Below are 27,953 nucleotides of genomic sequence, written 5' to 3'. Positions count from 1 at the left end.
TGCATGATATTTGACTGATTTGTCTAGCCATATTTTTCAAGAAATTCATTCTTGGTGGCTTCCTGCATAGCAATGTTTGTAGTTTCCATAGCATTTCATCTATTTGATTAGTCAGGTTAGTTACTGGTTGGGTTTCTTGTTCATCTACATCTGATGAAACTGGTGACTTTTTGATACGATTGAAAAAATAAAATACACACATCAAAAAACGTTCCCAGAACTCCTGAAGATAGACGTTGACTGTGGATACTGTATCATAGACACAATCCCTTTTACTGTTGAGAGATGTCACTAAACCCAGCCAAAGATGAAAACAACCATGCATGAGTAGCGCCTATTAGGCACAGGGGGTCCGACAACTGATCAGTTCCAGTCATTCTACCAGAAGGAGGTACACAGCTTGTGTTGTCTGTAGTTCAACCATGCCTAGACGGTCAATACCGCGGTTTGATCGCATCCACATTGTTACTTTGTGCCAGGAAGGGCTCTCAACAAGAGAAGTGTCTACGCGTCTTGGAGTGAAACGAAGCAATGTTGTTTGCACATGGAGGAGATACAGAGAGACAGGAACTGTCGAGACAAGCCTCACTCAGGCCACCCAAGGGTTACTACTGCAGTGGACGACAGCAACCTATGGATTATGGTTCGGAGGAACCCTGACAGCAACACCACCATGTTGAATAACACTTTTCGTGCAGTCACAGGATGTCATGTTATGACTCAAACTGTGTGCAACAGGCTGCATGATGTGCAACTTCACTTCCGATGTCCATGGCGAGGTCCATCTTTGCAACCACGACACCATGCAGCGTGGCACAGATGGGCCCAACAACATGCCGAATGGATCGGTCAGGATTGGCATCGCATTCTCTTCACTGATGAGAGTCACATATGCCTTCAACCAGACTATCGTCGGAGAGGTGTTTGGAGGCAACCCTGTCAGGCTGAACACCTTAAACACGCTGTCCAGTGAGTGCAACAAGGTGGAGGTTCTCTGATGTTTTGGGGTGGCATTATGTGGGGCCGAATTATGCTGCTGGTGGTCATGGAAGACGCCTTAATGGCTGTACAATATGTGAATGCCATCCTCCAACTGATAGTGCAACCATATCAGCAGCATACTGGTGAGGCATTCATCTTCATGGACGATAATTCGTGCCCCCATCATGTACATCTCATGAATGACTTCTTTCAGGATAATGACACCGCTTGACAAGAATGGCCAGCATGTTCTCCAGACATGAATCCTGTCAAACATGCCTGGAATAGATTGAAAAGGGCTGTTTATGGACAATGTGACCCACCAACCACTCTGAGGGAATCGCCGTTGAGGAGTTGGACAATGTGGACCAACAGTGCGTTGATGAACTTGTGGATAGTATGCCACGACATATACAGGTATGCATTAGTGCAAGAGGACATGCTACTGCGTATTAGAAGTATTGGTGTGTACAGCAATCTGGACCACTACCTCTGAAGGTCTCGCTGTATGATGCTACAACAAGCAATGTGTGGTTTTCATGAGCAATAAAAAGGGCAGAAATGATGTTTATGTAGATCTCTATTCCAATTTTCTGCACAGGTGAGGCAAAACTTTTTTTGATGTGTGTATTACAGGAATATTAAAATAATGTGATACAAACCAACATACTTATGATTGAAAATTTGTTTCAGTTATTTATTTAGTGTGACCATATACCCTGAAATGACTGCCAGTTCATGATTAAAACAATCTAATGTTGCACATGAACTATAGGTCAACATACAAGAAAACTGTGCAACTGCTACACCTATGCAACAATACTTTAATAAGAAGCAATTGTGTACATTAAAGAATTCTAAAAAGAATTACAGTTAACCTTCCATTACATGTGTGGAAAATGACTGTAGACCAGGTATATATTGAGTAACATATTTTCAATAGAAGATGCCCTCAAGCACTGCTTTCTCACAGCTGTTCATAATATCATGTTTTATGCAACTTGTGTCATTTTGTTTCTCAACGGGTGTGTGTGTGTGTGGTTTATTTTGGTAAGAATTTGGATGGTCTACCTAGACAGTGTGTTTGATTATATTACATTTTTATCAAGAGTGAATTTGTGTTTCTTCGCAGTCTATAGTATATAACGTGAGATAATTGACCTTTTTGACATATGTGTTAAATTCTTTTCTGATTTCAAAGGAAAGAATGTTGCAGACAAAAAGATGCTATATTGAAACATTGAAAGATCCAAACCCTTGGATGAAACTGTTTGAAGAAGTATCCAGTGAATGTGACATGGCAGAAAGTGCAGATAAATTAGAAGAGGATCCACTGGAAACTGAAGAAGATGTAATAACTACAAGTGATTACAATTCAGACACAGAAGAAGAAATGTCAGAGACAGAAATATTAGAAACAGAAGTAAATGATCTGCATTTGAGAGCATACATAGTAAGTACTACATCAGAGTAAGTACTACATTGGAAAAAATAAAGTGATGAAATGGAGAAAAATTAAACCAAAAGAAGCAGCAATATCATTACACATATACCTGAACCTACAGGAAATGCCCTTCAAACAAAATCAGAAATCAAATTTATTCAGTTATTCATAACAGATCCACTTATAAGAATGATACAAAAATCAACTAATATATACATACAAAGCATTCAGCAGTGATTGGATAGAATCAGAGATGCTAGATTTACAAATGAAAGAGAAATAAGTCCTTCAATTGAAATATTGTTTGTGACAGAAACTGTATAAAGCCCAATAAAAAATGTAGCTCAGTTTTGGGATAACTCAAAAGGCATCAGTATTGAGACTTGTTACCTTTCAATGAGTGAAAAGTGTGTTAGTGTGCTTTTTAAGTGTACCATTAAAAGTTTCATTTTTCTGTATGTAATAAAGATCATACAGTTGGGTTACAGTAGTAATTTTCTGTTTATGTTTTGCTGCAGCAAATCTATAGAATTTCGATTAATTGTTCTTTGCTCTCTCCAGCAATTTAACTGTTGCATACCTCTTCATTATTTAACACACATTTCCAGAAAGTAGCGTAAAATTTACGTTGTTGTTCCAGAAATTTTGCACTGTTGTTTATGTTTACATACAGCTGCATATAGGAAAAATTTGTGGAATCATATTTTTGTGTTCATCTGTAATTTAACTGACTTAATCTTAATAAACTATTACGTTTATCATGAGTGAAAAGTGCTTGACTTGCCATAGAATTGTTAGGTCGGGGCTTTGGTGTGACAGGTGCTGTAGTTTTTTCCATGTGGGTAACTGCAGTGGCGTGGGTATAGGGGAAGTAAATGAGACTCATCAGTGGTTTTGTAGGATATGAGTAGAGATAGGAAGATACCAGAACACATGGGGAAAATTTCCGCCCTTCAGGCTGAGTTAGACAAGGCCAGGGGAGATTTTGACACGCTAAGGAGGGAGAAGGGTAAAGAGAGGTGGGAAGTGGCAACAGGAAGAACAGGCCTAGAACTTTGTCTGACAGCTTCATGGTTAACGTGGAAAATAGATTTGACCTGTTGCTTCAGTTAGAAGCTGGTGAGCCACAAGTGGTTGCAGATGTAGACAGGGCACAACAAACTGTCAGCAGCATATTGAAAAGTAAGAAGCTAGGGAAATCAGTAAAGAGAAAGAAAGTGTTGTTGTTAGGTAGTTCCCATGGAAGAGGTGTTGGCCACCTTTGCAGGATGAACTAGGATCAGAATACCAGGTCACCAATTTTTCTAAATCTAGTGCTGGTCTGGAGCAGGTGACAGAGGATTTAGGATCACTTTGCAAAGATTTCACTACAGAAGATGTTGTGGGTTGGCAGGAGAGCCAACACCGGGTTACTAGAGGAAGCCGAGAGGCACGCGTTTTAGCTCACGCAGGCTGGCGTGAGGTCTGGAACAGGACGAGGAAATTAGAATTTAGAAAAACGGACGTAGATGGTGGAATACTTAACTTTAATCCGTTAATGAAGAACGTCGGTCTTGACAGTACATTATTACAGTATCAATAGTAACTGGTAATGGCGCCTTGCTAGGTCGTAGCAAATGACGTAGCTGAAGGCTATGCTAACTATAGTCTCGGCAAATCAGAGCATATTTTGTCAGTGAATCATCGCTAGCAAAGTCGGTTGTACAACTGGGGCAAGTGCTAGGAAGTCTCTCTAGACCTACCGTGTGGCGGCGCTCGGTCTGCAATCACTGATAGTGGCGACACGCGGGTCCGACATATACTAATGGACCGCGGCCAATTTAAAGGCTACCACCTAGCAAGTGTGGTGTCTGGTGGTGACACCACATTCCTCCCCCACAAATCGGCATACGGTGGTGGCATAAGGCTTCCGCCCACTGAGGGGAGGACCCCATGTTGACGTATGCGATGAGGTGGGCAACCTAATAACAGGCGAGGCTGTGCCACCCGCACCCTGCCATTCGGACCGCGGGGAGCTAGGAAACGCCTGAAAACCTGCTCCAGGGTGCCCGCCAACATGCGGTGTATGCGCCCGCAGAGACAGAAGGGGCCGAAGGGTCGACCTCCATCGGGCCGGGGCACCCGACGGGCGAAGACGACATACGGTCCGGAGTGGGCAAGAGTTCCATGTCGGAGGACATCCGGTCATGAGACGCAATAGGCAGGGAGGCGCCCGGCGGTTGCAGCAACGCGTCCACCGCGGGCGTCGCCGGCGGGAGAACAGGCGGCGGCGGCGGTGGCGGCGGCGCGCCGCCGTGGGGCAAAATGGAAGGCAGCGTCGGTAACACCTGGGGCTGAGGTGAGCCAGTAGATGGGTCCCCAGGGCGCTGACCGGACGGCACCATTGCTAAAAGCAGACGGCGAGCGGCAGATCCCATGCGACGACAGAGGCGCAGCTGGTTGAGATGCCGGCGCACCTCACCAGAAGCCCCCAAAACCAGATACATAGCGCGTCCGAGGCAGCGAAGAATGCGCCCTTCGAGCCAACGCCGTGAACCTCGGTAGTGACGATAGTAGACAACGCCGCCTGGAGCAAAGGCAGGTGTCTGCCGCTGCACAGGAACCTGATGCAGCGGATGTAGCAAAGACATCAAGGTTTGATGAGGGCGACCATGGAGCAACTCAGCCAGTGAGCGACCATCTCGGGCTGAGAGCGATACGAGGACAAAAAGAGCAATAACGCGTCCTCCCGAGAATGCGACTCTTTTAACTTCAACATCTGTGACTTGAAAGTTCTGACCAATCGTTCAGCGGCACCGTTTGACTGTGGCGAAAATGGCGCGGATGTCAGATGTTGAATACCATTGGCCTTGCAGAATGACTGAAATTCTGCGGACAAGAATTGTAGGCCATTGTCAGAAACAATAGTCTGTGGAAGACCTTCAATGCAAAAGATAGCAGATAAAGCTTGGATGGTGGCAGATGACGTCGTGGAAGACATCCGGACAACAAAAGGAAAATTACTGAATGAATCTACCACAACCAACCATCGAGCATTCCAGAATGGACCAGCAAAATCGATGTGTAAGCGTTGCCAAGGGGAAGTGGCTTTTGGCCATGCAAAGAATTTCCGCGGTGGGGCTGATTGTTGTTCGGCACGCACCATGCAAGAAGCGCACATATTCGTAATTGCGGCATCGATTCCGAACCAAATACAGTGCTGACGAGCAAGTTGTTTCGTTCTCACTATACCCCAATGTCCTTGGTGGAGAAGCTGTAAGACAGAGGACTGTAACGAACGTGGTACCAAGACCCTGGACTGATCATTATCAGAACACAACAGCAAAACACAACGTCAAACAAAAAGTCTCTCCTTGTGAGCAAAAAATCAGCGAACCAACGGATCCCCGATCCGTGACTTTGACAAGGGCCATTGCGTAGCAACAAAAAGCAGAACGGTAGCAAGGACAGGGTCAGCAGCTGTGGCTGTAGCTACACGACGAAAATCAATCGGAAACGATTCGACCACGTCATCGGTTTCCGAATCAATGAACATGCAAGCAAGTTCGGAGGAATCAAATGCTCTATCCTCAGCAACAGGCAAATGGGACAACGCATTGGCGTTTCTGTGCTTAGCAGTGGACCGATACAAGATATCGTAGTGGTGCTGTGAGAGGAAAATAGACCAGTGAATGAATTTCTGCGCTGTACGTGGCTTGGTCGGATGAAAAAGCGATGTCAAAGGTTTGTGGTCTGTGATGATGGTAAAGTGATGACCATACAAGAAATCATGAAACTTAGTAACACCAAATACGAGAGCCAATGCTTCTTTCTCGATCTGTGAATAATTTCTTTGCACAGACGAGAGCAATTTGGATGCAAAGGCAATAGGGCGATCGTGCGATCCATCTTTGTGCGCAAGCACAGCACCGATCCCAAAATCCGATGCATCCACCATCAACAAAAGGGGCTTCTGGGGATCGAATGGCGTAAGGCAAGTATTGGAAAGCAACGCTGATTTCAACTGGCGAAAGGCGGGTTCGCATTCCGTCGTCCAGACGAATGGAACACCTTTACGGCGTAAGCAATGAAGCGGAGCTGGAGTGGAAGAGGCGTGCGGCACATATTTATGATAATAGTTGATTTTTCCCAGCACACTCTGTAGCTGCTTCAAATGCTGCGGTGAAGGCAAGTCTTGTATGGCACGGAGGTGCTCGGGACTAAGATGTATGCCTTGGGCATTGATTTCGTGTCCCAGGTAGGGCAAGTCACGAGCAAAAAACACACATTTGTCCTTCCGCAAGCGAAGACCATTTTGTCGCAAGACCTGAAATAATGTTCTGAGATTGGCTAAATGTTCTTCTTCCGTCTTTCCAGAGATCACAATATCGTCCAGATACTTTGCTGCAGTAGGGACCGACGCACAAACAGTTTGGAGATATTGCTGAAACAATGCAGGGGCGGATGCACACCCGAATGGCAGTCATTGGAATCGATACAAACCAAGATGTGTGTTAACCACCAAAACGCGCTGGGATTCTTCGTCCACCGGTATTTGCAAGTACGCATCTGCTAGGTCTAACTTCGAAAAATATTTACCCGGGCACAGTTTGTCAAAAAGATCTTCCGAGTGGGGTAAAGGAAAAGTTGCAATCACTAGTTGCGGATTCACTGTTGCCTTGAAGTCCACACAAAGTCTCAATTTTCCGGAGGGTTTTGGCAAAATGACTATGGGTGATGCCCAGAGAGAAGCCTGCACACGTTCAATTACACCTTGTGATTCCAAATCGTGTAATGTTTTTGTGACCTCATCACGCAGTGCGTGGGGAACATTGCACGCTCTGAAAAATTTCGGTTGCGCGTTTACTTTCAGTTCCAAATGTGCTTTATAGTTCATAGGGCAACCAAGGCCCGGTGCAAAAATGTCTGCAAATTCTTCACATAGACGAGAAACACTGTCTGAAGGCACAGTCTGGTTCACTGATAGGACCTGATTTACTATAGACAAGTTAAACAACTGAAATAAATCGAAACCAAACAAGTTCACTGCAGAAGAAGAACGAAGTACGTAAACTGACACAAGTTTTGTTTGTCCTTTGTATGTTGCAAGAAGGCAGCACTGTCCTAACACAGGGATCTTTTGACCTGAATAGCTAGTTAACTTAACATTTGCGGCACGCAACGGAAGTGTGCCCAGCAGTTTGTAAGTGCCTTGATTGATCAGTGAAACTGCAGCTCCGGTATCGAGCTGGAATGGTATCACTTCGCCATTAACGTCCAAGTCTACAAAAAGTTTATTGTCCTGCTGACGACAAGAGCGACTGTCTCGTGCCACGTGAACTGACACTGGTACATAATCACTTGCGACTTGACGGGATTTCCGGCGATGTCGATGCACACTATTTGTGGGACGAACACAGTCACTGTTAGAGGGAGTGGCACTGAGCGGAGTGGAATGAACTACATGAATTTCCATGGGCGAAGTTTCACGAGCCTGAGGATCCTTGGTTCGAATTCGGCGCGAAGCAAAGGGCCTGGAATGGTTGTGAGTGTCCGATCTGAGCTTTCTCTGGCAAACACTCAGAACATGTCCTTTTTTATTACAGAAAAAGCAAATAGCCTGGTGTGACGGGCAGTTCTCACGCGAATGTCTAGTAGCACACCGCGGGCATGATTTTAGCACTGCATTTGCTTGCGTGCGCGGCACACGATGATGAGAGCCTGGCGGCAGTGGCGCGGCCGGCCGCGAGGGCTGTTTACTGCTCCATGCAGCTCGCCCGGCGGGCCGGGTAACCTGACACATGGCTGGTGAAGTTTCAAATGGTTCCTGAGCAAAGTCAAGTGTGTCCTGCCGATCCAATATGTCCATCACTTGTTGAAGGGAGGGATTGACTAGTTTCAAAATCTGTTCCCTAATATGAATATCAGAAACGTTCTGTGCAATTGCATCACGTACCATACTATCTGAATAAGGGAGTCCACATTGACACTCAAAAGCACAATCCCTAGTAAGGCCTTGCAAGGTTGCAACCCACTCCCGATTAGTCTGACCTGCCGTATGTTTTGTAAGAAAGAAGGTATACCTTTTCGCAACTACATTGACTGATTCTTTGAAATATGCATCTAATGCAGACAAAATTTCGTCGTAGGACAGAGTCGCTACGTCGCGTCGGGGAAATAATTTGACTATCACACGGTACGTTTTTACACCGACCGATGATAACAAAAAAGGTTGCCGCTCGTTACCTTGAATTCTGTAGGTGGCGAGATGGAATCCAAATTGGCGTGACCACTCCGTCCAGCTTTCCAGTGCAGCATCAAAAGGTCGAAAAGTTGGTGCAACAGCGTGTTGTGGCTGCGTTAGCGGTGGAGCGGCGGCTGCTGCATCATTTTGCATTGCCCGTTGACCCTGGACGAGCTGTCCAAGGGCATCCAGTAAGGCCTGTGTCTGCTGATTCTGTAAGCAATAAAATTCGGACAGTACATCTGGAGATTGTGGCGAAGCCATTACACAAGTAAATCAGGGCAATATCGATAAGAACGCGGATTGGCCTCGTCGCCAAATGTTGTGGGTTGGCAGGAGAGCCAACACCGGGTTACTAGAGGAAGCCGAAAGGCACGCGTTTTAGCTCACACAGGCTGGCGTGAGGTCTGGAACAGGACAGGGAAATTAGAATTTAGAAAAACGGACGTAGATGGTGGAATACTTAACTTTAATCTGTTAATGAAGAACGTCAGTCTTGACGGTACATTATTACAGTATCAGTAGTAACTGGTAATGGCGCCTTGCTAGGTCATAGCAAATGATGTAGCTGAAGGCTATGCTAACTATAGTCTCGGCAAATCAGAGCGTATTTTGTCAGTGAACCATCGCTAGCAAAGTCGGCTGTACAACTGGGGCGAGTGCTAGGTAGTCTCTCTAGACCTGCCGTGTGGCGGCGCTCGGTCTGCAATCACTGATAGTGGCGACACGCGGGTCCGACATATACTATTGGACCGCGGCCGATTTAAAGGCTACCACCTAGCAAGTGTGGTGTCTGGCGGTGACACCACAGAAGACACCTTGATTATAGTGGGTGGGCCAGGTAATAGTACTGACAGAGATCCTGGGTACAGTATAGAGTGTGACCTGGCATAGATTGCATCAGCATCGAAGCATACTAGTGTTGAATTTGTATCTGTTCCTGGGCGCCATGACCAACCTTTTCTGTCAAGAGAGTTAATTTGGAGTTGGAACAGCTGCTTATGTCGGGTGCAGGGTCACACATTGGTGTGGTTCCTGTTGATTCTCTCAATTGGTGGGATTATACTAGGCATGGCCTTCACCTCAACAGGAAAGAGAAGAGTAAACTGGCTGGGAAAATAGCAGGAAACTTAAAGGGTGAGGCACTGTCATGAGTGATAAAATACCAGTGGTTATAGGGTTCAGAAAAGACCCTTTTGTAGGGTATGGAGGACAGAAAGAAACTAAGTTTTAAGAGAGGTTAGGATTGAGGCAAACCTTCAGTTTGAGAAAGAAATCAAAAAACATAATTCTAGCTTATTACATCAGCATAAATAGCTGTTGGTTAAGAATTGTCAACAATCAACAGAAATTTCAATTCTACCCAATTTTAACTCAGTCAGTGTGAAATGTCAGCTATCTTTATTGCATCAAAATATTCAAGGACTGAGAAATAAAATTAATGACTTAATTATCTGCATAGATGAATTAGAGTCCTCAAACCCAGCTGACATAATCTGCCCCTCTGAACATCATGTGACCACTGGTATAGAACTTTTAAGTGTTACAGGATTTATGTTAGCATCTCACTTTTGTAGAGCAGAAATGGAGAAAGGAGGAGTTGTCTCATTCATCAGGAAATGTCATAAATTTAAGAACATAAACTTTCATAAATTTTGCCTGGAACAGCATATGGAAGCATGTGCAACAGAAGTAGAATTACACAAAAAATCCTTCATAATGTTAAGTGTATTTCGAGCACCTGCAGGTAACTTTCATCTGTTCAAAAACCACCTTGAAGCTGTACTGGCCCTTTTAACAACCAGAAACAAAGAAATAAGAATTTCTTTAAAGTCTCTCCCAATAAGAACTTATTTGAGTTACTAACATTATCATTCAACTTAATTTCCACTGTAAAGTTCCCCACTAGGGTAGCCAATTGCTCACAAACAGCCATTGATAATATCTTTATAGAAAAGTCCAAAGAACACAATTATATTACAAAACTAATAGTCAATGGCCTCTCAGACCACGACATGCAGTTCCTTCTGTTAAATGTTAATACTGAACAGGATATAAAATCTGTTAAATCTGAGCTCAAGAGGGTAATCAATAAGCCAAAAATTGATTATTTTAGGACACTCTTCAGAGACATTCACTGGAGTGATGTTTACAGTGCTCATGGCATGAATAAAGTGCTTACCTTATTTGAACACTGTTTTCCCCCAAAACTACCCAAGGTTAGAGCAAAGTCCACAAAGGAGCCATTGATTACTCAAGGAATAGAGGTATCTTATAAAACAAAAAGAAAACTGTATTTGTCAATCTGAAACAGCTCTGATGTTGATGCTACAGTACATTACAAGAAATACTGCAAAATATTAAAGACTGTAATACAGAAATCAAAGCAAATATATTACAATGAAAAGATAGTCATATCAGATAGCAAAATAAAGACAATATGGGATATAGTGAAGGAAGACACCGGTAGAACCAGACATGAAGAGGGACAAATAGCATTAAGAGTAAATGATACATTGGTGACAGATGTGTATAGCGTTGCAGAACTTTTTAACAAGCATTTTATAGCTGTTTACTGAAAAATGGGGTTTTCAGGTTCTGTAGATGCTGCTATGGAATACTTCAGACCAGACATTTCAAGTAACTTCCATAATATGAATTTGACCCTCACTACACCAGCAGAAGTAACGTACATCATAAAATCTTTAAAATCAAAAACAGCTAGTGGGTATGATGAAATATCAACACAGTTAATTAAAGAATATGATTGTGAGTTAAGTAACATATTAAGCTATCTGTGTAACCAGTTGTTTATCAGTGAAATATTTCCTGAATGGTTGAAATATGCTGAAGTTAAGCCACTGTTTAAGAAGGGAGATAAAGAAATAGCATCAAATTTCTGTCCAATTTCACTTTTGCCAGCATTCTCAAAAATTTTAGAAAAGATAATGTACAATCGGCTTTATAACCATCTTATGACAAATAACATACTGTCAAAGTAGGAGTTCAGATTTCTAAAGGGTTCTGATATTGAGAATGCTATCTACACTTACAGTGAAAATGCACTTAATTCATTAGACAAAAAATTGCAGGCAACTGGTATATTTTGTGATCTGTCAAAGGCATTTGACTGTGTAAATCACAATATTCTTTTAAGTAAATTAGAATATTATGGTGTAACAGTAAATGCTGCAAAATGGTTCAAATCTTACATCTCTGGCAGGAAACAAAGGGTTTATTAGGAAAGAGACATGTATTAAGCTATCAGGCATCATCCATCTGGGAACTGGTTACATGTGGGGTTCCATCTTAGGGCCCTTACTTTTTCTTGTGTATATCAATCACCTTTCATCAGTTACATTACCAGATGCCAAGTTTGTTTTGTTTGCCGATGATACAAACATTGCAATAAATAGCAAATCAAGTGTAGTCTTAGAAAGATCGGCTAATAAAATATATGTGGACATTACTCACTGTTTCCTAGCCAATTCTTTGTCACTAAACTTTGAAAAAATACAGGAGCATCTTAACAAATCTCTATTTGAAATGTGAATTGTTTCAGACATATGGGATATAAAAATGAAAAAGCTGGCATACTATGCTTACTTTCATTCCATAATGTCACAAGGGATTATTTTGGGGCTAATTCATCAAGCCAAGCTAAAGTTTTCTGGGCACAAAAACAATCAATAAGAGTTATATGTGGTGTGAGCTCAAGAACATCCTGCAGAAGCCTGTTTAGGGAACTTGGGATACTAACTAGTGCTTCCCAATATATTTATTCCTTAATGAAATTTTTCATTAAAAATATATCACTTTTTCAAACCAACAGCTCAATTCATGGAATCAGTACTAGAAATATGAATAATCTTCACAAGGATTTAAAGTCACTTACTCTTGTAGAAAAAGATGTGCAATATTCAGGAACACACATTTTCAATAACTTGCCAGCAGCCATAAAAACTTAACAACCAATGAAATTCAGTTTAAGAGAAGCCTAAAGGATTTATTGGTGGCCAACTCCTTCTACTCCACTGATGAATTTCTCAGTGGAACCAAATGATTTTGTGTGCACCATTTCATTGTAAATAAGTGTGTGTGTGTGTGTGTGTGTGTGTGTGTGTGTGTGTGTGTGTCTGTGTGTGTGTGTGTGTGTGTGTGTGTTTGAGGGTGGATGACATGCTACTATTCACGCCCAACAGGAAGTCCCATGCACTACTTTCCACCTCGTAAATACTACAGTGACAGTCAAGTGAGTCACAGTAAAATGCCCACATATGGTCCAAGGTTCTTGTGATTTCTTCCTGTTCCATGTGAGGAAAGCCACGTATGAGTGTCCTTCTAAAGTGATTACAAGTAAAGCCAAATACATCCAAAGGAAAGGCTCATAGTGACTCTTATTGATGGCAGAGGTTCTTAAGTAACATGCAATGGTCAGTACTATAAGGATGAGGTTTAATAATCAATGGAACTCTCTTTTCAATTACCTGTCACCATTACAGGACCATCATCTTAAATACCATCTATTCACTACTCTACATACCTGACCATCCCTTTCCTTCAAAATTCTTTCTAGAGAAAACCTGACCTACTTGAGTGTTAACCTGGACTCAACACTTCTTGCTTCCCAGGACCAAACCCTAGCTGCCCATAAAGGTTGGATTTGGCTGGAGCAACTATCTGTGCATGTAAAGCAATGCTGTAACAAAACTCAGTACAGACTCATCACATGGGGACCTTCACATCAGCCACACTCTTCATCTTCTTAATAATAGGCACTGTGTATTGCTGCCTCAAGCACAGAGTCACACTGATCCCACCCCTACCAACCTTCAACCAGTCGGCCCATACCAATAGTGTTGCCCATGAGGAAATAGTTTAGCTGCAGAAAAGTTGCAAGTGAACTCCAACAAATAGTGTGAGCCAAAGACTCAATAGAATAAGTCTGAAATGAACTGTGTAAAAGCCAACTAATTTCAGGTTCAACCATAGCCATGAATTCAGAGGGGTGAATTCTTCTCAGAGGAGAAGAGTATAACACTGCAAGCCAAGGTACGGGAGCTTTGGCATAATCATACTAGGTTGCTATAACCCACTGACAGAACTTTACACAACACTGCCCATCCAGGAGCCACAGCATTACCGTCTGGCCAGTGACAATGAAGTTACTGTAACCTAGGATGCTTCAGTGGTATTATGGCAAGTGGAATGTGACTCCTGCCATGACCACTCAACAAGTCCACCCTGATGTATACAAATACTGATCACCCAGCCATACTGGGCATCAAATCAGCGTGTCATTGGGTTGAAATTTGCTGCAGTGTGGGCTTTTGTTGTGAGACCACATCCATTCACCCATCATCCTGACAGGATTTCTTGCCTGAGTGGTCCAGTCGCAGCACCGATGTTAGCCAAGGGTCAAATTGAGGCTCTCCCAGCTACCAAGTTACTGATCATATGCTGACACCGGTAACCATCAGCCAGAAATCAAGGCCATGTTTTGCACCCAGCATGTCTACTCTCACCACCACAGCTACACAGCTGCCCCAGTCCCCTTGCTAGCAGCACAGCCAGGCCACACCACCATACTAGTACCTGACACAGTGCAGACACCACTGCCATGGAACACATACATAGCAAGGTCAATCCGCTTCTGACCTGCACTAGATGTTGCCTCTGCAAGCATCTTCATGACTACACATGAGGCTCTCTGGTATGTGGCGTCAACGATAGCCCACAAATATGTTCTGCTAGGCTGAACTCTTTACCTGAGCTTGTTATGGTGTATAAGCACACAGCACCTTTCAGCAGTTTGGAGATCAAAAACTTTTGCTTTTCATAAGTTTCTGTAGCAAAGGAAGCTATCTGCTTCAGCACAACTGGTAAGAAATATTTACACACAAGAGCACTAAGAACTAGTGGATGATTTTCCTTACTTCCTTTTTCTAGTTCCGGCACTATATACCTGGGGTAGAAATATGAAACCAGAATTTGGTTGCAAATAATTACACATCTGTTGTTTGAAACTGATAAACAATGTTTTATTCAAAATAATCTCCATTGCTATTTATACATTTCTCGCACCTCTCCAGTAGGCTATGAATGCCACGCAAAAAAAAAAAAAAAGTTCTTCTTTTGAAGCAAACAGTCAGTGAGCCATTTTTATACATTTTGATATGAATTGAAGCATTGTGCAGTGAGAGCGTGTCCCAGTGATGCAAATAGGTGATAATGGGATGGAGCCAAGTCTGGAGAATAAGCTGCATGCCCTAGTATTTCCCAACAGATCGCCTGGATCATTTCTGTGGCCCGTTTTGCTGTGTGTGATGGGGCATTATCATGAAGCAATATAACTTTGTGTTGCCTTTTTCTACATTCCAGTCAATTTTCACGTAATGCTCAATTTAACTTGATCATTTTCTGTTGGTAGCAATCAGTGTTAACAGTTTTAGTAGCTCATGAGAGATGACACCCTTTTGATACCACCAAACACAGAGCGTTGTATTCTTACCAAAGCAGTTTGGTCTTGCAGTGGATGTTGTTGATTTGTGTGGATTCATCCATGATTTACAACATGTAGGATTATCAAAATATATACATTTTTGTCACCTGTCACTATTCAATGAAGAAACAACTTTCTTTTATATTGACGAGCACCATGTCACATGTGGTCTTTCAATTTGCTTGCAGTCTTTCACTCAGTTCATGTGGAACCCGCTTTCCCACTTTCTGCACCTTTCCCATATCTTTCAACCAAAGAGAAATGGCTTTCTTCATCACATTCAATTGTTCTGTGAGTTCCTGTTGAGTTTGAGTATCATCTTCATCCAATAAAACCTGTGGTTTGTTGTCTTCAAACTTTTTCAGTGGTTTCCTGCACTTGTCATTTCTCATGTCAAAATCACCTCTTTTGAATTTTTTGAACCACTTGAAACACTGTGTTTTGCCAAGACCATGTTTGCCAAAAGCTTTGACAAGCACTTGATGCAATTCTGCAGCAGTTTGCTCCAAATGATAACAGAAATCCAATGCTGTCTGCAAATCGTAGTTCGTAGGCACAAACCTCGACATGTTTACGGGTTTGAAACAGAAACTGATGCATGGAACTTGGGTTACTGTGTGTTGACATTCGTCATCAGCTGTTACAGGAAGCAGATGGTGCTGCAGAAGTGGTCTCATGGGCCCTACAGTGACAGCTAGCACCATCTATAGGGAACTTCCAGTTGCATACTTCTACACCTGATACATTTCTAACTCTGTTCTTTCATCACAAGTTTGCAAGTGTGTACTTGCCACAAAATCCAATATTGTATTTAGTAAATTCAAGAAGGGCGCTGATGGATAAAACATGCTGCTTCCTGTGATGTCATGGTAATATGTCAATTCATTCTACATTATACATGTTAATTGGTTGGAATCAGATGTTTGCAGGTTGAACAGTATATTTACGTTAGTACTTTCATTATGAAATATCCACCAATGGTGGCAGATGATGAAAGTTAACAGAAGTAAGCTATGTATCTCGAAAAATTTAAAACTCTTTATGAGCACACATAGTTTAGAATTCTGACCTTTAGAATTTATTGGTTGTAATTAATATTAAAAAGTGATTTATTTAAGAAAATTTTAATTTTACTTTTCTAAGAAGGTAATATTAGATTATTTTAATACAAACAGAGTGTAAGACAGTAAGTATTATACACACAAAGACTTATGTTGCATTTTGCCTGTAGCAGCATATGAGCAGGCAGCTGTATTTTCTCAATACAGTATTTTCCCCTTCAGTGTGAGTAGGTAATGGTTTTGTATGCACCCACTTGAAGAGGGAACCAATCTATTGTAACTGACTAATGGGAAATAAGTAAAGGTTTCAACTGTCTTTGACTTGTTTGGCTCACTCACCTCAACCAAAGGACACTTATACCTTTACCCGTTTCATCAATACAGTATCAGTTCACAATCAAATGAAGCAACCTACAATTGCTGTTGCCAGACATTGTTTTAGATAAATAGTTTTTATTATCAGATGTTATTTTCATAACCAATTTGACAATGTTGGTGCTCTCATGAGAGGTTTAAAATAATCTTATCATGGGAATTGACTGAACTGAGCTCCAAGATATTTTCCATGCATACAAAGTAAAATTTATCAGATTTTCTTATGATACTTTGTTGTTGAAGTCACTGAAGAATAAGCTGTGGGAAATACTCGAGTGCATACACAAAGTATACACTAATATAAAGACATTTTGACATTCAGTTGAAGAAACAATGTATTTTGAACCTACAATGACACATGTGGGTAAGTCCTTGGCTCGTGCCATTATACTCTCTTCTTCTTAGAACAATTTGACCATATGAATTCTTGACTGTGGATAAACCTGAAACTAATCAATGTATACACGGTTCATGTCAGATACATTCTGTTGAGTCTTTGGCTCACACTATTTGTATGAGCAACTTTTCAGCAGCGAAGATATATCTAATTGATGTGTCTTTATGCAAAACGCACCATACCTTCAAGCTACATGATGATCTCTCCTTGCACCCTACATATGGTCAATTGTTATTATTTTGCTGTACTGATGAGCACTTAAAATGTTTGGTTTACTGATGCCAAAGCATCTAGCTTCAATATGGCAAGACAGACACAGAGGTACATATAGAAACACATAGATACATACAGATAGATAATAGAGTGAAATATAACTTACCCATCCATTTCAGATAATAACTGGTTAATTGTTTGGTTTGCATAAGGATGGAAGTCTGAGCTTGTACGTTTTGCTCCAATGGAGTCTATTTCATCAATAAATATTATACATGGAGCACAGGTTTTTGCCCTCCCTGTGAAGGAAATGTTAAGAATAAGATAGTTGGATATTTGCATAAATTCTTATAAAAATGAAAAATGTTATCTTGAGCTCTGTGTTTAACTTGTAAAAAATGCAATCTCTTTTTGGAAGACTGTTAACAGGATTGTATGATGTGTTGCCAACTTTCAACAATAAAAGACGGAGTGTTGATGATGAATCCCGCGAACCATACGCGACTGGAACAGAAAAGGGAGGTAATGACCGTGGCACGTGAAGTGCTCTCCGCCACACACTGTTGGGTGGCTTGTGGAGTATAAATGTAGATGTAGATGTAGAATCTTTCTTAGTTGAAGGCCACAATTTGTAAGATGACACTGACTTTTCCAGAGAGATGAACTAATGCAATCCACCTAGATTACCAGCCGACAATATTTGTTCAATCTTTCAATTAGTTCCCATTCATCATGTTTACTCTAAATATCCCTCCATGAATTGTACATTATTTCTAAGTACAGATGGATAGCCTGTCATTCCCTGCACAACTATGTTCTTCACTACTCAACAAAACTCCATACTGGCTACAAAGTACTGCAAAAATGAGCCACAAGGAAACACTTATCAAAGTCAGCCGACTGACCACACATGGATTTACAATTGTCATCTTAATATCCTTTACTTGTGCAAATGGTCTTCCAGATGAAGTTTGCAATTCTCTACTAGTAACTGCTGAAGAATGGCTCAAAAATTAGCTTCACAGTACACTGAAAACAGCAGGCTAAGCAGGCTAACTAATTCAAACTTTACAGCTTTTCAGAGAGTTTGCTTGGTTGGAAACAAGCAGCGTATGACCCATTCTTTAAACCTAGAAAATAAATAAATGAATAAAATTTATACAACAGCATAGCAATATTTAAAGAAAATGACAAGAGGCCCAACATTTAGCTGCTATTCTATTACTACTGTGTGTAAAAGGATGAATAACAATCCTCTGTATAGTGTTTTAAAATTCAGCCACCATATTTCCATCTCTTTTGAAGCATCATCACCTAAAACCCTGCAGATATGCAGGACTGTACACATAATCTATTTCATGTATCCATCATAGTCAAACTCCAATATAGTTTACGGAAATCACATCTGTCTTGTAGTATCACATGTACAGTTTGAAACTATTTCCAATTCCTCAACGAGAACTTTGACAGCAGACACAAATTGGTTAAAACTATCTGTTAGGCTGCAGCACACATCTAGAACAAAATTGCTGCTTGCATCCGAAATGTAGAACAACAGCGTGGAATAAGATTTGCCTATGAAGCAGATAAAAGGTTATTAATTTAATTTCTTAGTTGAAAATTAAATATTTTTCACTGCCAAGCTATGAATGGAAGTGAATGATTCTCATTCACTTCTAAGATCTGGATTTACAGCATGTCTGTTTACAATTATGGAATATACAACACAATGGCATATTTTCCACAGCTCATATTTATTGATTTAACAGAAGGCTGCATCAATTCTATATATGCTGATACATCATACACTGCTTAAAAATTGCTAAGGAACAGAGACATTATTGGACAGGAAAACGAAAAATGGTAGAGATTTCACCACTTGAAAAAGAAAGGTAACAGACATAAATAACATTCATGTTTGACACAGGTCAGACTCCCAACATAAAGGTTGATACCAGATGCTCAGTAAGAAATATGCCCTCCTCAGGCACCAATCACATTTTTTACCTGTTATTCATGCTGGCTACCAAACTGCTGAGGAGTCCTTGTTGAACATCATCCCAATCCTTGGTCAAGGCAGTTTTCAATTCTTGCACAGTTCAGAAAGAGGACACTCATTGAGAAACACATCTACCAAGAGCATCCCAGGCATGTTCTAGATGTCTAGGTCCAAGGAGTATGCAGGCCACTCCATATGTTCCATATCTTCACTTTCCAATGTGTCTGACACCTCAACAGTCATAGTCAACAGAAACTTGGGATGTACCACACCCCTAAATAGACACTCATGATCCAAAATAATCTCCTTCAATATCTCAGTGCTGTCACTGTACTTCATGCAATGATACACAATGGTGCTTGGTCATTGCACATAATGCCTGCACACACCATAATGTCTAGGCCACTGATGACATTCATGAACATTCTATGTGGTGTTCTCCTCTTTGTCCACACTAACTGATGGTCAAAATCACCTGCCACATCAAAGAACATTACTCTGGACCATTGTGATTGACCCCAACCAACATGCTCCCTACACCAATGAAATCTTTCTCAATGACAGAGTGGTTGAAGTGGGATGCCTTTAACAGGATTCTAAGCATACCAACCAGCCTGATTTAATCACTGCAAAATGGTTCCAGCAGAGACACGCGTAACAATAGCAGCTACAATATCTGAAGTGATCTGCCTATAAGTGAGATATCTGTTCCTTTACTCCACTATGGCTATGTATTGATCCTCCTGTGGTGTGGTGGTCTGTCTATGAGAACTGGCATGCTTTCACATAGTGTTTCCAACCTCAGTGGCCTTCTTTTTAAACTCAAGATGACACTTTTGGTCAAACCCATTATTGTGGCCACAGTAATGATCCTCTCACTAGCTTGGAGGTGTCCAGCTGCTTGTCCACAATCATAGGCACTCAAAAGATGTCTTGCAGACATGTTGCTTTACCACATGATTTGTTGCACTAATCAGCTCCACAAAAACCTTCATCAAACACTGTACTGCATGAATTGTCAGATGCATGCAGAGTGTTCATAGACAGTCTTCACTGCAGTTAATACTTCCCACCATCTACAGCTCCTTGTACTATTGTTTGTCTGGTGTTCCATAGCTACTGCCAGTTTTTCCTTAGCAATTGGCAACTGTTCCTTAGCAAGTGTCAGTTGTTGTCGAGCAGTGTACTCTGTGGTTAAGATAGCCATGAAATAACAATAATTAATAAAATTCTTCTTGAAACTCACTGAAGAGATTACGAACTCTTGCAGCTCCTTGGCCAACAAGAATGTCATCAAATTCTGAACCAGATGAATGAAAGAATGGCACCCCAGCTTCACCTGCTACAGCACGAGCTAGAAGGGTTTTTCCAGTGCCTGGAGGTCCAACAAGCAGAATGCCTTTAGGAAGCTTGGCACCCAATGCTGAAAACTTTTCTGGATTCTTCAAGAATTCAACTAAACATTTCAATTCTTGTTTTGCCTCATCAACCTGAAACACAGAATATATGTCAATATTACATAGATTTTCCCTTCACCAATATCATGAAATAATGTACATGTCTAAAAGTTTTGCTATTAAAACTTTGAGAAAGGTGATCAACAAGATACTACATTTTAATTAGTCACTAACTTTATTGCCTTGTATTTTGTCAAAAAGCATATATGAACAGTGCGTTGTATAAAAAGCATTATTTTCTAGTTTATTGTTCAGAAGATGACTATTTGCATTTTATCACTCAATTCAGGGGCACCCATGCATTTCATGGGCCCCTACACAAACTTTTGTTAGGACCCCCCAAGCCTTCTCATCCCACAGGAGTTAATTGTCTGAAATACTGATTCTTCAGTACACTGTTTTGCACTTTAGTAATAAATAAATGCTGTTTGCACAGCACACTCTCAATAATTTATTTATTAACTGAATGACCATATTTGAATAAATACAAATATTAGTACACACAGTAATAATAACAACAATAGCCCCTAAAACAAAGAAAACTTAAATTTATTGAGAAACTTTTGCAGTGTACCTTGCTACCTTGATTTAAATAGTAGTAACACAATAACAATAATAATAGCCCCTAAAACAAAGAAACCTAACATTTATTGAGAAACCTTTGCAGTATACTTTGTTATCTTGATTTAAAATGTCTAGCTGAAACTGTTAGCGAGTCAGTTAAACGATTCCTGACAACTGTAAATGGAATACTGATTCTTCTATTACTGCAGCTGATTAAGTTATCCATTACATTTCTGAAGCTCATTTTAGAAGCACATGCATGCTCTACTGATAACAGCAATAAATGATTAAGTTTCTCTTGGCCTAAAATTGATCTTCAATTATTGATTAATTTTTGATTAATGCTAATTTTCCAAACTCTCTATCACCTGAAGCAATAAGCACTTATAAGATGGTGAAAATCTAAGTGCAATGCAAAGTTCATGGAACACAGACTGTATCCTCAACTTATAAATTTAATTTAGAAGAACAAACATTTATTTTTTGTTGTCTTTGTCAAACCCAGAAAAGTCCCCACATTCACGGACTTAAATATTTATATCTCTTCAAAGAGTTTATAACTCATATCATAAAGAAAAGTTTTAATTCCTATCTTAATTGTATCACTATCATCCAAAATATTATTTATTCTAAATATGATTTCAAAAGTTAGTCAATTCCTCATTTCTTCATACCGAGAATCCATCTGACCTTGCCTATGATTTCTTCTTTTTCTTATTCTTTCTGCTAAGAATTCATGCCAGAGAACTCTTACATCATTATCTATTGTAACAGTAAAAGCTTTAATATTTTTCATTTCAATATTAAGGAAAATATCTTTGGACTGCAGAATCAAACTTCTTACATTTATATGGTCCAAAACATCCCTCCAAACATTCAAGAGACTCAATGTTTCAAACTCAGAGAAATATTTGATCAGCCCATTTAATTCTGCTATCCTATCTTGAGAGAAACTGCAGTGACTTTTTTTTTGTATTTTAAGGCTTCTATCACTTCTGGTAACTTTTCTGCTATAGCTTTACTCCTTCAATTCTTGTCCTCCATCTCGTTTCAGACAGACCATGAAGAAATTGACCATCAATGTAATTTAATAATGCTTCCCATGTCTGCGAGCTTGTACTGAAGAAATTGTACTGCTAATCCAGACAACTTAAAGGATGTACCTACAACTTCATTACTTCATGTAGCATGTAATCTCACTAAGTTCAAAGTACGAGCTGAACAAGGAGAAAAAAATTTTTCTGGCACGCCATTTACTTGCCCAGCCATATTATTCCATTATCAAAGTACTGACCACAGCAGTGCCGTAAATCAATTTCATGCTTGTCCAATACATTTATAATAGCATTACTAATTGCATCACTTGTCTTTTTCTGCTAATCAAAATATTCCAGAAACCTCCCATGAATTGCTCATTTATTTTCCTCTTTGTTAAAAAAAAATCCTTAAATTCAAAATATTCTGTTTGGTCTAGGCATACCTGGAGTAGCATCTCAAATAAGTGAAAAAACTGAGCTTCCTGCCTTTCTTCTAAGATTTTTCTTTTGTGTACACCGGGTGACCAAAGTTAGGGGATACCTCCTAATACTGTATCAGACCTCCTTTTGCCCAGTGTACTGCAGCAACTTCACATGGCATGGACTCAACAAGTTGTTTGCAAGTCCCCTGCAGAAATGTTGAGCCATGCTGCCTCTATAGCTGTCCACTTGCCCAGAATGTTCTTCAAACCAGTCGCAAACAATTTCGGTCCCGTGACATGCCGCATTGTCATCCACAAAAATTTCATCATTGTTTGGGAACATTAAGTCTATGAATGACTGCAAATGGTTTCCACTATTTTCAGTAATGATTGGTTCTGTTGGACCAGAGCAGCCAGTCCATGCCATGTAAACACAGCCCACACCATTACGGAGCCACCATCAGCTTGCACAGTGCCTTTTTGACAACCTGGAACCACTGCTTTGTGAGATCTGTGCCACACTGAAACTTACCAACTGATATCAGGACTCATCTGGCCAGGTCTTGGGTTTTCACCCATCTACAGTCCAATTGATACCGTCATTAACCCAGGAGAGGTGTGCAAACAGTGTCACGCCATTAGCAAAGACACTCGTATCTGTTGTTTGCTGCCATAGATTATTAACACCAAATGTTGCAGCACTATCCTAATGGATACATTTGTTGTATGTCCCACAATGGTTTCTACAATTATTTCATGCAGTGTAGATTGTCTACTAACAACTCTATACAAACACCGCTGCTCTTCATCATTAGGTCAAGGACGTCGGGCCCTGCATTGTCCATGGTATTCTCGGCACACTACTGAATTCGATAATGATTTCCACAGTGAAATGTTCCATCTATCTAGCTCCAGCTACCATTCCATATTCACAGTCTTTAATTCCCATCGTGCAGACGTAATGACATTGGAAAGCTTTTCACATGAATTACCTCAGTACAAATGACAGCTCCGCTAATGCACTGACCTTTTTATACCTTGTGTACATGGTACTACCACCATCCAAACATGTGCATATTACTATCACATGACTTCTGTCACTTCACTTCAGTGTATTACCCCCCACACAAAGATAAAATCTCATTGAATGCTATCCAAGATAAACAGTACACTATCTTTTCATGTTTCTCTTGACAGCTCTAAGCATAAATTGTATATTCTCTCAAAAATGGCTCATATTAACCAATAACTCAACCCCAAGAAGTTACCAATATCTGGCTCACCTAACAGGTGGCTAATTCTTCTCCTAAAAGGCAAAGATCATGAGGCTAAAAAAACAGTAACATATAATTTTTTTTCTTCACAGCTCACATAAAAAGTCTCTTTCCTTCAGCAATAGTTCCTCGAATGTAAAATGCACATTGATACCCAACAGGCTTTTTTCATAACATCTACATGCTAAAAATTATTTTTATGCAACAATCTACCCTCATGATCAGAAGAGTAGAGTATAGCTTTTTCCAAGTTGTTTTTATGTAGTTAATCCTTCATCTAGCTTAGCTAACTTAGATGCACCAGGGTTTTGGGATCATAATAAGCATGGCCAACAGAAGAGCTTTCTCTGGCTGTCACTCCACATTAACTAATTTCTTTTTACTTCAAATTTGTTATTAGAACATTTGGAACACAGGTGATACTTGATAAATATTCTACTTCATTTGTCTACAAACTGTTGAACTTTTCAAAGATCAATATTTGAAATGCCATTCTAACAATTCCATTTGTATCACTGTTATTAAATGTATAGCCCATTCCCAAGATCACTTGGGTTCCAGTCATAGTCACTACATCCATCAGACTCAAACTTTTATTCACTTATCTTTCCTTTACAAGGCAGCCAAATTCCTACATCAGATGCATTTAGTTTAGATTTTTGTGCAGAACAGGTTTCTGCTTCTGTTGATGTTGAAGGGTTACTTACATTAAACACTGAGTTACCTTTTGGCAAAAAGTAAAGTAGCTACCTGTTGGTTTTGTATATTTTCTCAAGCTCTTTCTCATATTTTTCAATGTGTTTAATTTTTCTGATCACTTCTGTCCACAAGATTTATAGATATAACCTGACATTATCCTGGAAATAAATAATTAAAATACCAACTAAATGTGTTTACAAGACTAAGGGGAGCTTTAAATAACAGTGAAAGTAGTAGTACTAAACTATTATTTAATTTTGGTAACCTATCTTTAGTAAAGAATATAAAGAGACTTGCCTGGTAGATTCACACATACCTGTAGTACCTGCACAAGCAAAGAATCCTAACTTCCATGAAAACAACAACTTGTACACTGTCATCACTCTTAACATTAATTGAGTAAATGTCAATAAGCACAACATCTAAATCTGAGGCACAGTGCATGTAAGACACTCACACACTGACATCAGAGCCAGCAAGAAAAGGGTCGTCAGTATTGTTGCCAATGCCACTTTTATGAAAATAGCAAAGTCACAATGCCAGAGTCTCTAAATTCATCTAAGCCTATTATAAATGGAAAAAATGTTATTCTTGTTTCCAAAGGAGTTTTAGAAAGTTAGTCAATCCATATTTAAATACATTTAATCTCAGAAAAGTTATGATCATTTGCTAAACACAGGGGGTAAAGATTCATTTTTTAATTTGGTGGTAGGGATGTTCAGTCCTCACTGCAACTGTTTATCAATATGTGTTGTAAAACTGATTTCAATAGTCAGAAGACTATAGCATGTCCAACTTTACTTGAGTCATACCAGAGGCTAGAATGGGGAATGAATGGGTAACAATATGGTGGCCGCAGGGTGGGAAATGTTGTGCAGGAAACATCTGTAGCAGTGCTGACAAGATCTGCAGCTCACACTACATTCTGACCACTTGCTGCGAAGGAAGTGATGCACGGGAAGGCTTCATGAATGTGTGTTAAAACTATGTTCATGTTCACAGGTGTTCCCTATTTGTAGCAATGGAAGTGATTTGAAATTAAATTAAGGACACAGCTCAAGGTCAAACAATAAGCAGAGTATCGCATAATAGCTACTGCAGTACCACTCAATGTTACCTTGCATACACTGCAGCAGTTGCAAGCACAGTGGCAAGCATCACAAACTCTTACAAATTCCCTCGACAAATGTCAAGCACTGCATTGCCTCAACAAAAGTTGGACGAGTCATAAAATCTTTTTGTTGTGTCAATTTATTTTTTGGTGTTTTATATTTACCAAACTAACAAAAGAATCACTAGCAATGTTGTCTGTACGTGCTTGCATAATCATCCAGCACAGACAGTTTGACGAAAATTTCAGTCTTCTGAAAAATCACAACTGAATAGAGGGATTTTTTTTGTCACGGCCTCCCCCCCCCACCCCCACCCCCACCCCCCCACCCCCCACTCGCCCAACATTTGTCGGGATTGCCCTCCCCCTAATAGGTGGCCCTGCTCAAGTACATACCATGTAAAAAACAAGAGGGAGAAGGGGGGAGAGAAAGAAAGAGGGAGAGAGGAGAGAGAGAGAGAGAGAGAGAGAGAGAGAGAGAGAGAGAGAGAGAGAGAGAGAGAGATGCAGCATTACATATGGCAAGACATCTTGAGGGAGACAATCTCATTGGCTACTGGTGGCAGTGACTGCACAGAATTGTTTGAGACTGGGCCACCTTTTGACATAACTCTCACTAAAGGTGTAACATTCAGTGTGAACCGAATTTTGTGTTTCTGGAATTGATTTGTCCCTTGCCAATTACTGAATTTTTTTAACAGTCCCTTCAAATTTTCTGCATTCACAGTGTTATTTCACACACACTTTTGCATTCTTAATTTCTGCATGTCTTTCCATTAACAGCTAATAACAACATTCATCAAGGAAAAATAAAAATATGGTGCAATTAACATAAAATGATGCTGACAACACACTGGCTGCTTTCAAGTGATGTTTACAAACTTTATCACACTCAACATTCTTGAGGTCTAGAGTCCCTAGTTGTAAAGCAGTAGAAGTTGTTCAGAGTCCAAATAATTTGTTGTTGTTTCATATACTGTAACTGTCAACCTAACAATAACTTTGTTGTGTGTCATGCTGCTTGTAGTTCCATTATTTGATGAAGTACTGGATTGAGCAAAATTTCAGTATTAGCCCCAACAGATGAAAAGTTAGCATTCACAAACAATAGTTATGGTAGCATCTCTTCCACATAATACACAAACTAATTTCAAATCATTGGAGATGTTGGTGCCATATGTGAAAAACATATTAACTACTACATGGGAATTGTTGACATACTACTTCTTTTTTTAATTTCCATAACTTTGATTTGCAGGGAGACATTATCAGCTTTTGTACCTACGACAACACCCCCATCCCCCTTTCCCTGAATATGTAGTGATTTCTGAGGCAGTGGTTAGGTTGGGACCTAATAGCACAGCTTAAATACGCCAGATTTCAAAGGTGTTGGTTAGGCCGAACATGACTGCACTGCTAAATTTTAATGGTTCTTTTCACTCTGTAATGTGATCAACAGAAATATATTGTCATGTCCTACCACAATCAATTCCAAATACAAAAAGAGAGTCATCAATAAAGTACAGCACTTAGCAATGATAGTTTGTTTATTTACACCAACTTACAGCCAGAAAAAAGAAACTGAACTCCTCGCTGGAGAGGGCTGCCATTTATACAAACACCAAATATTCCAGAATATACAGAAATTACAAAGAAAAGAAATACTGAGAACTTATACCAATGCCTCTTTTTTTCATCTTTTTCTTCTTCTTGTTTATCCCAGCTTCTTGAGATCTCTTGTGAAGAGACATGATACAACAAGTTCCGTAGTGGTGTAGGACAATCAATGAAGTTACACAACAGTTAATAATTTAACTTCTGAAACTTCCGGTTTATTGGCATTTATGGAAAGTAGAACACTCTCATACTCTCATGTGGTCAGCAAAGTTTGTGTAACATTTTGTGTGTGTAATGGGCCTTCCTACATCTTAAATCATTCTAATTAATTAATTAAGCTGCTTTACAGTGTTGCTAGGTAACCTAACTAACAAGGTGATATGTCTCTAAATTAAAACTGGACCTTGATATTTTGAATAAATTTTTGGTTCATTTTTTGTCAAAATCAGCACTTGTCTGAAAATTAATTTCCAACTAAGTGCACCAAGTTCAAATGCATTTGCAACTATTGTACGCGATTTACTGGACAGCTTGATCATGCCACTGATCAAAGAGGATTCCAGCCATGGACCACAGC

The 27,953-nt window shown here is 40.2% G+C and overlaps 1 protein-coding gene across 1 annotated transcript in view; it reads right to left on the bottom strand.

Annotated features, from left to right (window-relative positions):
• Positions 1–27,953, bottom strand: part of LOC124777907 (ATP-dependent zinc metalloprotease YME1L-like) — a 170,089-nt gene that overhangs the window by 111,461 nt on the left and 30,675 nt on the right. Inside the window, exons 7-8 of the mRNA XM_047253460.1 lie at positions 20,442–20,685; positions 17,363–17,495 (exon numbers count right to left, since the gene is read on the bottom strand). Coding sequence (XP_047109416.1) covers positions 17,363–17,495; positions 20,442–20,685 — 377 coding nt within the window. The remainder of the gene's footprint in view (positions 1–17,362; positions 17,496–20,441; positions 20,686–27,953) is intronic.

This window comes from Schistocerca piceifrons, chromosome 1, assembly GCF_021461385.2.
Source record: "Schistocerca piceifrons isolate TAMUIC-IGC-003096 chromosome 1, iqSchPice1.1, whole genome shotgun sequence".
Taxonomy (NCBI): Eukaryota; Metazoa; Arthropoda; class Insecta; order Orthoptera; family Acrididae; genus Schistocerca; species Schistocerca piceifrons.
The sequence above is the reverse complement of the archived record's forward strand: the minus strand, read 5'-3'. Positions and strand labels throughout refer to the sequence as shown.